This window comes from Hyperolius riggenbachi, chromosome 9 (assembly GCF_040937935.1).
Source record: "Hyperolius riggenbachi isolate aHypRig1 chromosome 9, aHypRig1.pri, whole genome shotgun sequence".
NCBI lineage: Eukaryota > Metazoa > Chordata > Amphibia > Anura > Hyperoliidae > Hyperolius > Hyperolius riggenbachi.
Genome location: NC_090654.1, coordinates 4573561 through 4587078, shown reverse-complemented (window position 1 = coordinate 4587078; position 13518 = coordinate 4573561). Strand labels below are relative to the sequence as shown.

Below are 13518 nucleotides of genomic sequence, written 5' to 3'. Positions count from 1 at the left end.
AAAGACCTGTTTTTACATTTTAAATTAACCCCTTAGGCCCCGTTCACACTTGCGGTTGTCTGCCAAACGGACCGGATGACCTGACCGGATCCGGATCGGATCCGTACGGTTCTGATCCGGATCCGATCCGGATCCAGTCAGGTTGCATCAGGTGTTCATCAGGATGCGATCCGGATCCGTTTGGCAAAAGTTACGTAAAAAACAAAAAAAATGTTGGGGTCTGGGAGGTCAGCAGAAGGGGGACCTGTGGAATCAGGCCCTCCGCTGTTTAGCACTCACCTCCACCTCCAACATGCTGCCAACATCTCCAGCTCGTGCTGCTCCACTCCAAAATGCTTGCCCATGTGTCCCCGATCCAATATCGCCGCAACAATCCTCATAGGAAGTGGGGTAGAACATCCGGATTTTTAGCCAGTGTGTTGTGCGCTATCCGGTTCTCATTGATTTGTATTGGCCGGATGGTGCAGTCCGGCTCCGCCCCGGATACGGCTGCCGGAGGAGCCGGACCAAAAAATAGCGCATGTTGGAACGGACGCCAGAGTCCGGATCCGGTCCGGCTCCGGTCCGGACGAAACGGACGCATGTGAACGGTGGCATAGACTTACATTGCTATGCCGTGCGTCCGTTTCGCATGCGGTGCGGCTCCGGCACGGCGATTCCGGATAGCCACCGCTAATGTGAACCGGGCCTAACCTCCCACACTCCCCAATAATTACCAACATTTATTTTTGTTGTAAAAAAAATACAATGAAATACATTTACAATTATAAAAAATGCATTAATAGTTTTCTTAGGGACTGAACTTTTTTAATATGTATGTCAAGACGGTATAATACTGTTACTTTATAAATTATGGGCTTTTTATTAATGATGGATGCAAAACTGAAAAAAAATGCATCTTTATTTCCTAATAAAATATTGGCGCCAAACATTGTGATAGGGACATCATTTAAATGGTGTAATAACCGGTACAAATGGGCACATTAATTACGTGGATTTTAATTATGGTAGCATGCATTATTTAAAAATTATAATGGCCGAAAACTGAAAAATAAGGATTTTTTTCCAATTTCTTTCTTATTTTTCCATTAAAAAACATTTATAATAAAAAAATTCTTGGCATAATGTACCACCCAAAGTAAGCCTAATTAGTGATAAAAAAAAAAACACATTTAACACATTTCATTCTGATAAGTAGAGATAAAGTTATTGGCAAATGAATGGAAGGAGCTGAAAGGTGAAAATTGCTTGGATGCTGAAGGGGTAAAACCCCTCAGTTGTGAAGTGGTTAAAGTCCAAAAAATACGGGTATTTATTGTTCAGCGCTGCATAATATGTTGGTGCTTTATAAATAACAATTAATATCAGTTACAGGAATTCCATATACAGGAAGTGAGGCGTACGTTACCTGCAGAGCGATTTCAAATGGTGGCAGCTCCCCATCAAGGCTGTCAAACATGGACTCCGAGGCATCAACCAGGAAGATAATGCTGTCTCTACCGCCAAAGCCAAGCTCTAAAGCAATATACAACGGATCATACCATTACCAGATCACACGGGGGTCAGCAGTCACCTCACATCATAACATGAAGCGCTAATGCAATATACAACAGATCATACCATTACCAGATCACACGGGGGTCAGCAGTCACCTCACATCATAACATGAAGCTCTAACGCTATATACAACGGATCATACCATTACCAGATCACACGGGGGTCAGCAGTCACCTCACATCATAACATGAAGCGCTAATGCAATATACAAACAGATCATACCATTACCAGATCACACGGGGGTCAGCAGTCACCTCACATCATAACATGAAGCGCTAATGCAATATACAAACAGATCATACCATTACCAGATCACACGGGGGTCAGCAGTCACCTCACATCATAACATGAAGCTCTAACGCTATATACAACAGATCATACCATTACCAGATCACACGGGGGTCAGCAGTCACCTCACATCATAACATGAAGCTCTAACGCTATATACAACGGATCATACCATTACCAGATCACACGGGGGTCAGCAGTCACCTCACATCATAACATGAAGCGCTAATGCAATATACAAACAGATCATACCATTACCAGATCACACGGGGGTCAGCAGTCACCTCACATCATAACATGAAGCGCTAATGCAATATACAAACAGATCATACCATTACCAGATCACACGGGGGTCAGCAGTCACCTCACATCATAACATGAAGCTCTAACGCTATATACAACAGATCATACCATTACCAGATCACACGGGGGTCAGCAGTCACCTCACATCATAACATGAAGCTCTAACGCTATATACAACGGATCATACCATTACCAGATCACACGGGGGTCAGCAGTCACCTCACATCATAACATGAAGCGCTAATGCAATATACAAACAGATCATACCATTACCAGATCACACGGGGGTCAGCAGTCACCTCACATCATAACATGAAGCGCTAATGCAATATACAAACAGATCATACCATTACCAGATCACACGGGGGTCAGCAGTCACCTCACATCATAACATGAAGCTCTAACGCTATATACAACGGATCATACCATTACCAGATCACACGGGGGTCAGCAGTCACCTCACATCATAACATGAAGTGCTAATGAAATATACAATGGATCATACCATTACCAGATCACACGGGGGTCAGCAGTCACAAGAGCTCCGCCCCTCACATCATAACATGAAGCTCTGAAGCAATATACAACGGATCATACCATTACCAGATCACACGGGGGTCAGCAGTCACCTCACATCATAACACGAAGCGCTAATGCAATATACAACGGATCATACCATTACCAGATCACACGGGAGTCAGCAGTCACCTCACATCATAACATGAAGCTCTTCCTGGAAATAAGGAAACGTTTCTTACCACCCGAAGCAGCTTCCCCGGACTCCTGTTCTTCATCTTCATCCCCCTCCTCGTTGGCATAGTACGACCCCCATTCAGGCATGATTCAAGGCAGCCTCAGGTAGCTGAAAGGAAGGATTATTCCTGTTACAGCCCGGCTCACTGTCAGCTACAGTGGATTGCAAAAGTATTCGGCCCCCTTGAAGTTTTCCACATTTTGTCACATTACTGCCACAAACATGAACCAATTTTATTGGAATTCCACGTGAAAGACCAATACAAAGTGGTGTACACGTGAGAAGTGGAACGGAAATGATACATGATTCCAAACATGTTTTACAAACCAATAACTGCAAAGTGGGGTGTGCGTAATTATGTAGCCCCCTGAGACAATACTTTGTACAACCACCTTTTGCTGCAATTACAGCTGCCAGTCTTTTAGGGTATGTCTCTACCAGCTTTGCACATCTAGAGACTGAAATCCTTGCCCATTCTTCTTTGCAAAACAGCTGCAGCTCAGTCAGATTAGATGGACAGCGTTTGTTTTTAAATTTCTCAATAACTTTATCCCTGACCTGTCTGGTGTGTTGTTTGGACTTCACGGTGTTGTTGCTCCCAATATTCTCTTAGACAACCTCTGAGGCCATCACAGAGCAGCTGTATTTGTACTGACATTAGATTACACACAGGTGCACTCTATTTAGTCATTGTAGAGAGAAGCCGGCACCATCCAATATAAAATGATGCTCTTTTATGAAATAAGGGCATTACAGCAATAAAGCAACGTTTCGAGGAAGAACCTCTTTGTCAAGCTGTTGCTGCATTTCCAACAAAACATGAAATGACACACACACATACAGGTCCTTCTAAAAAAAATAGCATATTGTGATAAAGTTCATTATTTTCTGCAATTGCAAAAATCAAGCACCTCATACCCCCAGAAGATCTGCCAACCTTAGTCCACGCCTTCATCACATCCCGACTGGACTACTGCAATGCTCTCTACACTGGCCTTCCAAAAAAGGTCTTGTACCGCCTACAGCTGATACAGAATACTGCTGCCAGACTGCTAACCAACCAACCCCGTCACTGCCACATAACGCCAGTCCTGCATTCCCTTCACTGGCTACCTATAGAATGGAGGGTCCTATTCAAGATCGGCCTACTGACATTTAAATCCCTGAATAATCTAGGCCCTGGATACATGAAAGATATGTTACAGCTGCGTAGCAATCCCCGCATTCTCAGATCCACAGGTTCTAATAATCTAGTCATACCCAGAGTCCACTTGGAAACTTTTGGTCCCAGAGCCTTCTGTCATGCTGCCCCTACGTTTTGGAACTCCTTACCTCAACAGATCAGGACAGCCCCATCCCTGGACGTGTTTAAATCTAGACTGAAAACCCACCTGTTCAGTCTGGCATTTGCAGAAATATAACTTTTGTTGTGTGAATACTTCATCCTACTAATTACTGAATCTGAGAGAGCCTAAGCGCTTTGAGTTCTATGGGAGAAAAGCGCTATAGAAATGTTATTGTATTGTAATGTACTGTACTGATAAACATTAGACTTTCATATATTTTAGATTCATTACACACAACGGAAGCAGTTCACAAGCCTTTTATTGTTTTAATATTGATGAGTTTGGCATACAGCTCATGAAAACCCCAAATTTCTATCTAAAAAAATTAGCATATCATGAAAAAATTCTCTAAACGAGCTATTAACCTAATCATCTGAATCAACTAATTGACTCTAAACACCTGCAAAAGATTCCTGAGGCTTTTAAAAGCTCCCAGCCTGGTTCATTACTCAAAACCGCAATCATGGGTAAGACTGCCGACCTGACTGCTGTCCAGAAGGCCACCATTGACACCCTCAAGCAAGACTCCTGCCTGCCGCTGACTCGCATCATGCCGCCGGCCCCGCCGCTGACTCCCACCATGCCGCCGGCCCCGCCGCTGACTCCCACCATGCCGCCGGCCCCGCCGCTGACTCACATCATGCCGCCGGCCCTGCAGCTGATTCCCATCATGCCGCCGGCCCTGCCGCTGACTCACATCATGCCGCCGGCCACGCCGCTGACTCCCATCATGCCGCCGGCCCTGCAGCTGACTCACATCATGCCGCCGGCCCTGCCGCTGACTCCCATCATGCCGCCGGCCCCGCCGCTGACTCCCACTATGCCGCCGGCCCTGCCGCTGACTCACATCATGCCGCCGGCCCTGCCGCTGACTCACATCATGCCGCCGGCCCTGCCGCTGACTCACATCATGCCGCCGGCCCTGCCGCTGACTCACATCATGCCGCCGGCCCTGCCGCTGACTCACATCATGCCGCCGGCCCTGCCGCTGACTCACATCATGCCGCCGGCCCCGCCGCTGACTCCCACCATGCCGCCGGCCCCGCCGCTGACTCCCACCATGCCGCCGGCCCCGCCGCTGACTCACATCATGCCGCCGGCCCTGCAGCTGATTCCCATCATGCCGCCGGGCCTGCAGCTGATTCCCATCATGCCGCCGGCCCTGCCGCTGACTCACATCATGCCGCCGGCCACGCCGCTGACTCCCATCATGCCGCCGGCCCTGCAGCTGACTCACATCATGCCGCCGGCCCTGCCGCTGACTCCCATCATGCCGCCGGCCCCGCCGCTGACTCCCACCATGCCGCCGGCCCCGCCGCTGACTCCCACCATGCCGCCGGCCCTGCCGCTGACTCACATCATGCCGCCGGCCCTGCCGCTGACTCACATCATGCCGCCGGCCCTGCCGCTGACTCACATCATGCCGCCGGCCCTGCCGCTGACTCACATCATGCCGCCGGCCCTGCCGCTGACTCACATCATGCCGCCAGCCCTGCCGCTGACTCACATCATGCCGCCGGCCCTGCAGCTGACTCACATCATGCCGCCGGCCCTGCAGCTGACTCACATCATGCCGCCGGCCCTGCAGCTGACTCACATCATGCCGCCGGCCCTGCAGCTGACTCACATCATGCCGCCGGCCCTGCAGCTGACTCACATCATGCCGCCGGCCCCGCCGCTGACTCACATCATGCCGCCGGCCCTGCCGCTGACTCACATCATGCCGCCGGCCCTGCCGCTGACTCACATCATGCCGCCGGCCCTGCAGCTGACTCACATCATGCCGCCGGCCCTGCAGCTGACTCACATCATGCCGCCGGCCCTGCAGCTGACTCACATCATGCCGCCGGCCCTGCAGCTGACTCACATCATGCCGCCGGCCCTGCAGCTGACTCACATCATGCCGCCGGCCCTGCAGCTGACTCACATCATGCCGCCGGCCCTGCAGCTGACTCACATCATGCCGCCGGCCCTGCAGCTGACTCACATCATGCCGCCGGCCCTGCAGCTGACTCACATCATGCCGCCGGCCCTGCCGCTGACTCACATCATGCCGCCGGCCCTGCCGCTGACTCACATCATGCCGCCGGCCACGCCGCTGACTCCCATCATGCCGCCGGCCCTGCAGCTGACTCACATCATGCTGCCGGCCCTGCAGCTGACTCACATCATGCCGCCGGCCCTGCCGCTGACTCACATCATGCCGCCGGCCACGCCGCTGACTCACATCATGCCGCCGGCCCTGCAGCTGACTCACATCATTCCACCGGCCCTGCCGCTGACTCACATCATGCCGCCGGCCCTGCAGCTGACTCACATCATGCCGCCGGCCCTGCCGCTGACTCACATCATGCCGCCGGCCCTGCAGCTGACTCACATCATGCCGCCGGCCCCGCCGCTGACTCAAATCATGCCGCCGGCCCCGCCGCTGACTCAAATCATGCCGCCGGCCCTGCCGCTGACTCCCACCATGCCGCCGGCCCTGCAGCTGACTCACATCATGCCGCCGGCCCTGCAGCTGACTCACATCATGCCGCCGGCCCTGCAGCTGACTCACATCATTCCGCCGGCCCTGCCCCTGACTCACATCATGCCGCCGGCCCTGCAGCTGACTCACATCATGCCGCCGGCCCTGCCGCTGACTCACATCATGCCGCCGGCCCTGCCGCTGACTCCCACCATGCCGCCGGCCCTGCAGCTGACTCCCACCATGCCGCCGGCCCTGCCGCTGACTCACATCATGCCGCCGGCCCTGCCGCTGACTCACATCATGCCACCGGCCCTGCCGCTGACTCCCACCATGCCGCCGGCCCTGCTGCTGACTCACATCATGCCGCCGGCCACGCCACTGACTCCCATCATGCCGCCGGCCACGCCGCTGACTCCCATCATGCCGCCGGCCCTGCAGCTGACTCACATCATGCCACCGGCCCTGCCGCTGACTCCCATCATGCCGCCAGCCCTGCAGCTGACTCACATCATGCCGCCGGCCCTGCAGCTGACTCACATCATGCCGCCGGCCCTGCAGCTGACTCACATCATGCCGCCGGCCCTGCAGCTGACTCACATCATGCCGCCGGCCCTGCAGCTGACTCACATCATGCCGCCGGCCCTGCCGCTGACTCACATCATGCCGCCGGCCCTGCCGCTGACTCACATCATGCCGCCGGCCCTGCAGCTGACTCACATCATGCCGCCGGCCCTGCAGCTGACTCACATCATGCCGCCGGCCCTGCAGCTGACTCACATCATGCCGCCGGCCCTGCCGCTGACTCACATCATGCCGCCGGCCCTGCAGCTGACTCACATCATGCCGCCGGCCCTGCAGCTGACTCACATCATGCCGCCGGCCCTGCCGCTGACTCACATCATGCCGCCGGCCCTGCAGCTGACTCACATCATGCCGCCAGCCCTGCAGCTGACTCACATCATGCCGCCGGCCCCGCCGCTGACTCACATCATGCCGCCGGCCCTGCCGCTGACTCACATCATGCCGCCGGCCCTGCCGCTGACTCACGCGCAGTGCAGGCCGGAAGACACATTTTTAGTGCGCGCTCCGCCGATGTAAACAGTAGCCACATTTTTGCCTGCGTGTCAGCTGAGAGTTATTGGTTGAATTCAATTCTGTTTGTGTTGGTTAGGCCTTGTATATTAACACAGAGAGTGCCCCCAGTCATCACCCATGACAGCATTAGGTGTGGCTTGTTGCTGGATATACGCTCTCTTCCTGATTAATTCCCGTGACCGACTTCTGCTTTGATCCTGACCACGCTTACCTGTTGATTCCTGTTGACAGACTTCTGCCTGTCACTGGATTACAATTGAATGCTGCCTGGACTGATATTTGGCTTTCCCTTGACCACGATTACTCTTGAAGATATATCTGGACTACACTGCCTCTGGGTCTTGTACTACAGTCATCTGGTTGATTCATCTGGACTGCATCCACTACTAGGCCGCAGGTGACTATACACTCAGAGATATTTGTCCCGCTGCATTTCTTGTTACAGGTTCTGTTCTATTGCATTTCTTGTTACAGGTTCTGTCGGTGGATTACGATCTGTCAGTCTGTATGCTACATCTACCTGCAGGGTGTATTGTGTTAGGTAGGAGATTTCGCAGGTGTTACGGGCTGGGCTATAGGTCAGTCATATGGGCAGCCTGACCTACAGTCATTGACCAGACAAGCTTGACACAGACATCATACATTATCTTAATTAACAAATCCTTCAGTCCTTCAAGTAGTATGAACAGTCCTAGCAGACAAATAGTCCAGGCTTTTATGCGAAAAAATCTTTATCAGACCCCCCACCCCAAAGAAAAACTGAACAACCTCCCCTCCTCTCTCAGTGCTGATTTAAAGAGAATCTGTATTGTTAAAATCACACAAAAGTAAACATACCAGTGCGTTAGGGGACATCTCCTTTTCCCCTCTGTCACAATTTCGCCGCTCCCCGCCGTATTAAAAGTGGTTAAAAACAGCTTTAAAAAGTTTGTTTATAAACAAACAAAATGGCCACCAAAACAGGAAGTAGGTTGATGTACAGTATGTCCACACATAGAAAATACATCCATACACAAGCAGGCTGTATACAGCCTTACTTCTGAATCTCAAGAGATCACTTGTGTGTGTTTCTTTCCCCCCTGAGGGGGGAGTGCATAGCAGAACCACAACACTGAAGAACTTGGCAGCCTTCCAGACACAGGCTGACAAGTCTGACAAAGGAAAGATACATTGATTTATTACAGAGATAGTGATAGCAGAAAGTGCTGCAGTAAGCCAGAACACATTAGAATAGCTTTTGGAACTTGTAGGATGATAAAAAACAGGATGCAATTTTTGTTACGGAGTCTCTTTAAGGAGGATAAAGAAATTGGGGAGGCCTTCCCAAGAGCCAAGAATCAACAAACAGTTAATCCCCAGATCTCAGTACCAGAACCAGGCAACATCCAAAACTTCTCTGCCAAGGCCTTGAGTCACAAGGTATGCTTGAGAGCCCCCAGACCCCCCATAGAGCCCCCTATGCCATCCAGGCAGTACCAAGTCAGGACACAATTTCCTATCAACAGATTGATTTCAGATGCCGAAAAAGTGGTCAGGATACCTTTTTCCAGGCTGTAAAAAAAGACTGTTTTGCTTTTCCAAAGCCTGCAATACATTCAATTTGTCCAGCGAAAATAACGCTAGCAATCCTTTCCACACCTGATGAATCTGGGGACGGTGAGGTGAGATCCACACTTGAAAGATGCCTCGCTACAGAGAAGATAATATGAAAAGGCAGAAGAACGGTTTCCCTGGTCTTCATCCTGCCTATCCGAGTATATTGAATGAGCATAGTTGGACATCCTTAGCAATGGTTTTACCACACAGCTTATTGGCAAATAGAAGAACCTCATCCCAGAAATGGTCTATAGCATGACAGTCCAAGATACAATGGAATAGCCCAGCATTAGCCACAGTACACTTAGGCCATGCAGGTGCGTAATGAAGCGGAGGGTTGCGATAATGTCAAAGATCAAAGAAACAGCAGGTGGAAATTTCTAAGCTGCTCGTTTTTAAATTCTCATTCTCGTATCAGGGTGGGAGACCTGTGACAGCCTATCAGCAAAAATGTTTACATGCTGGTTGATGAGAGAGATAGGTCTATAGGTGACACTATAAGGATCCTTACCCTCCTTCAGGAACAATTTCACATAGGTTGCATTGCCTGATCATGGGTAAATCGAGTCCTTCAAGACCACAGCGTACAATCTAGCGAGATGATCTGCAATCTCCTCCTGCAAAATTTTGAAGAATTTGTCTGGGAAGCCATCTGGGTCCAGGTGATTTCTGATTAGCAAGTTCTTTTACCACCTCCTGACCTCCTGCACAGTGACATCCCGATTCAAAACCTCAAGCTCTTCTGAGGATAGTTTCTAAATGGGTAGACCTGAAAAAACACCCTCCTATCTAGAAAAGCTGTCATGGGAAGAGGTATAGAGATCTGCAGTCTTGAAATAGTCCATTAAGCTATTGGGGATTGTGAGTGAGGAGACCCTGCTTGTCCCTTATCTCAAAAGCCCAACCAGATATGTATGTGCCGCGATCACTCGAAAACGCCTTGACCGGTTTGAACGAAACTTGGTATACAGATCCCTTACTACCTGGGATGATATGTTCTGGGGGTCTCGGGTCCCCCCTGCACACCTGGGCGGAGCTACAAACAGCAAATCAGATTTCACCCATTCATTTCAATGGAAAAAATGTAAAAGGCTGCCATTCTCACTGTAATCAAGCCAGAGTCCCCACACTTGGCACAGATGGTCACTTGGTGACCGAGGTTACAAATCCAGGAAAAGTGGGAGGAGCATAAAACAGCCAATCAAGTTTCAGCCATTCATTTTTAATGGGAAAATGTGAAGTGCAGCCATTCTTACATTGTTAATCACAGGGTTCTCACACTTGCCACACTTGGTCACTGGGTGAATGAGATTAAGATTCAGGAAAGTGGGTGGAGCCTATAACAGCCAATCAAAATTCACCTATAGATTTTCAAGGGGAATAGTTAAACTGCTGCCATTCTTACACTGTTAATGGCAGAGGCTTCAAACTTGCTGCAGTCAGTCATTAGGTGACTGGGGTCCAAATTCACCAATGGGGAGCGTCCACAAAAAGCCAATCAGATTTCTTTGCTGGATAAACTGCTTCCATTCACACATTTTTGATGCCAGGAACCTGAAAGCTCACAAACTTGGTCATTGAGTAGTGACTGTGTGTCAAGGTTACAAAAAGTGGGCGGAGCCAAATACAAATTTCACTGGTCAAATATAAACTGCAGCTATTCTTACACTGTTAATGGCAGGGTTCTCAAACTTTGCACAGTTAGACACTGGGTGACTGGAAAATTCAGGAAAATGGGTGGAGCTTACAACAGCCAATCAAAATTCTCCTGTTTATTTTCAAGGGGAATATTTAAATTGCTGATAACACAGGGATAACAGAGGCGCCAACATAGAGTAAAATATGTTAAAAACCGTTTAAAAGGAAGGAAATGGGTGGATTCACCTCCCTCAGGTACATAAATGACTAGGCAATGTAAGCAGTTTATAAATATAACCAGAACATTTATTTAAAACAATTCTCCAGATATTATGCAATGCGTTTCACGGGCCAAGCACCCCGCTTCATCAGGCAATTGAACAAGGAGAACTCAGTTGCAGGTCTATCACTTTGCTAGAGCGCCTCTGTGATATTTAACCTTCCTGGCGGTAAGCCCGAGCTGAGCTCGGGCTATGCCGCGCAGAAGGATTTCTCAGGCCCCGCTGGGCCGATTCGCATAATTTTTTTTTTTGCAACACGCAGCTAGCACTTTGCTAGCTGCGTGTGCATTCCGATCGCCGCCGCTACCCGCCGATCGCCGCACCGCCCCCCCCCCCCCAGACCCCGTGCGCTGCCTGGCCAATCAGTGCCAGGCAGTGCTGAGGGGTGGATCGGGATTCCATTTGACATCACGATGTCGGTGAAGTCATCCCGCCCCGTCGCCATGGCGACGGGGGAAGCCCTTCAGGAAATTGGGTTCTTTGAACGGGATTTCTTGGTCAAAGTTCGCTGGAGGCGATCGAAGCGGGCGGGGGGATGTTGCTGTACAGCGGCTATCATGTAGCGAGCCCTGGGCTCGCTACATGATTTAAGAAAAAAACTGTTGTGCTGCCCCCTGGCGGTTTCTAATAGACCTCCAGGAGGGTTAAATTGCTGCCATTGTTACTCTGTTAATAGCAGATGCATCAAACCTGGTACAGTTGGTCATTGGGTGACTGGGGTTTAAATTCAGAAAGGGGCGGAGCCACAGCCAATCAAAATTCACCTATTGATTTTTAAAGGGGAATATTTACACTGCTACCATTCTTACACTTTTAATGGCAGAGGCCTCAAACCTGATAGTCAGTTATTGGGTGACTGGGATCCAAATTCACTAAAGGGGTGGAGCCACAAACAGCCAATCAGATTTGTTAGATTGATTTCAGCCATTCTGTTATTGGCAGGGTTCTCACACTTGACACAGTTGGCCACTGGGTGACTGGGACTAATATTCAGGAAAGTGGGTGGAGCCTACAGCAGCCAATCAAAATTCACCTATTGATTTTCAAAGGGAATATTTACATTGCTGCCATTCATACACTCTTAATGGCAGAGGCCTCAAATCTGGTACAGTCAGTCACTGGGAGACTGGGGTTTAAATTCTGAAAAGGGGGAGGGCCACAAACAGCCTATCAGATTTGTTTAATTTCAGTGGGAGAATGCAAATTATTGATGCGAAGGACCCCAAAGCTCATAAACTTGGTCATTGAGTGACTGTATGTCAAGGTTACAAACAGCCAAAAACAACTAACTTTTTCCAGGGGAAAATATAAACTACAGCCATTCTTACCACTGTTAATGGCAGGGTTCTGAAACTTTGCAGTTGGTCACTGGGATTTATGTTCAAGAAAGTAGGTGGAGCCTACAACAGCCAATCAAAATTCACCTGTTGGATTTCATGGGGAACATTAAAATTGCTGCCATTCTTACACTGTTAAAGAAAACCTGTAACGAAAAAAACCTCCCCTGGGGGTACTTACCTGTGGTGGGGGAAACCTCCGAATCCTATTGAGGCTTCCCCGTCCTCCTGGGTCCTACGGCGGCGGTGATAAATCTCCCTGAACAGCGGGGATGTAAATATTTACCTTCCCGGCTCCAGCGCAATATCGGCTCTCCGCTCGCAGATAGGCAGAAATAGCCGATCGTTGTCGGGCCGCTCTGCTGTGCAGGCGCAAGTCTCCTGCAAGTCTCCTGCGCCTGCATAGTAGAGCGGACCCGACTGAGATCGGCTATTTCCGTGCTGAGAGCCGCAACAGCGCCCCCCGCTGGAGAGGTAAATATAGCAAGCCTTGTCGAGCCAGGATTACGGATGCTTCGGGGGAGCCAGCGCTGGATTGCAGCTACAGGGATGGGGGAAGCCTCATTGGGACCATAAGGCTTCCCCCTCCCCAGGTGAGCACCCCTCCCCCTGAGGAACTGTTTTTTGTTACAGGTTCTCTTTAATGGCATGATTTATCACCTGATTTACAGGCACTTTTCTCAAACATTAATCACACTCGGTACATTTTTAGTGAATACTGAAAAGTCGGTAATTCTCACTGGAGGTAGTTTTTTCACCCGTGATTGTGAATAGAGCCCCTCGTGCAGAGCAGTGTGACCCCCCCCCCCCCTGGGGGCGGGGCTTATCTCCAGGGTAACGGCCACATACTCAC

The 13518-nt window shown here is 50.3% G+C and overlaps 2 protein-coding genes across 2 annotated transcripts in view; one reads left to right on the top strand and one right to left on the bottom strand.

Moving 5' to 3' along the window:
• The window catches only part of XRCC6 (X-ray repair cross complementing 6), a 67268-nt gene extending 53790 nt beyond the window's left edge, over positions 1–13478 (bottom strand). Inside the window, exons 1-3 of the mRNA XM_068252808.1 lie at positions 13406–13478; positions 2907–3010; positions 1409–1515 (exon numbers count right to left, since the gene is read on the bottom strand). Coding sequence (XP_068108909.1) covers positions 1409–1515; positions 2907–2988 — 189 coding nt within the window. The 5' untranslated portion in view covers positions 2989–3010; positions 13406–13478. The remainder of the gene's footprint in view (positions 1–1408; positions 1516–2906; positions 3011–13405) is intronic.
• Positions 5189–7816, top strand: LOC137532375 (proline-rich protein 36-like). Its single transcript, XM_068252807.1, has one exon. It carries the CDS (start codon positions 5189–5191, stop codon positions 7814–7816), a length of 2628 nt encoding a protein of 875 aa, XP_068108908.1.
• Positions 13479–13518: the final 40 nt, after the last annotated feature.

Excerpts from the sequence above, each read along its gene's own strand:
- LOC137532375 (XM_068252807.1), top strand. The coding sequence starts at position 5,189 with ATGCCGCCGGCCCTGCCGCTGACTCACATCATGCCGCCGGCCCTGCCG.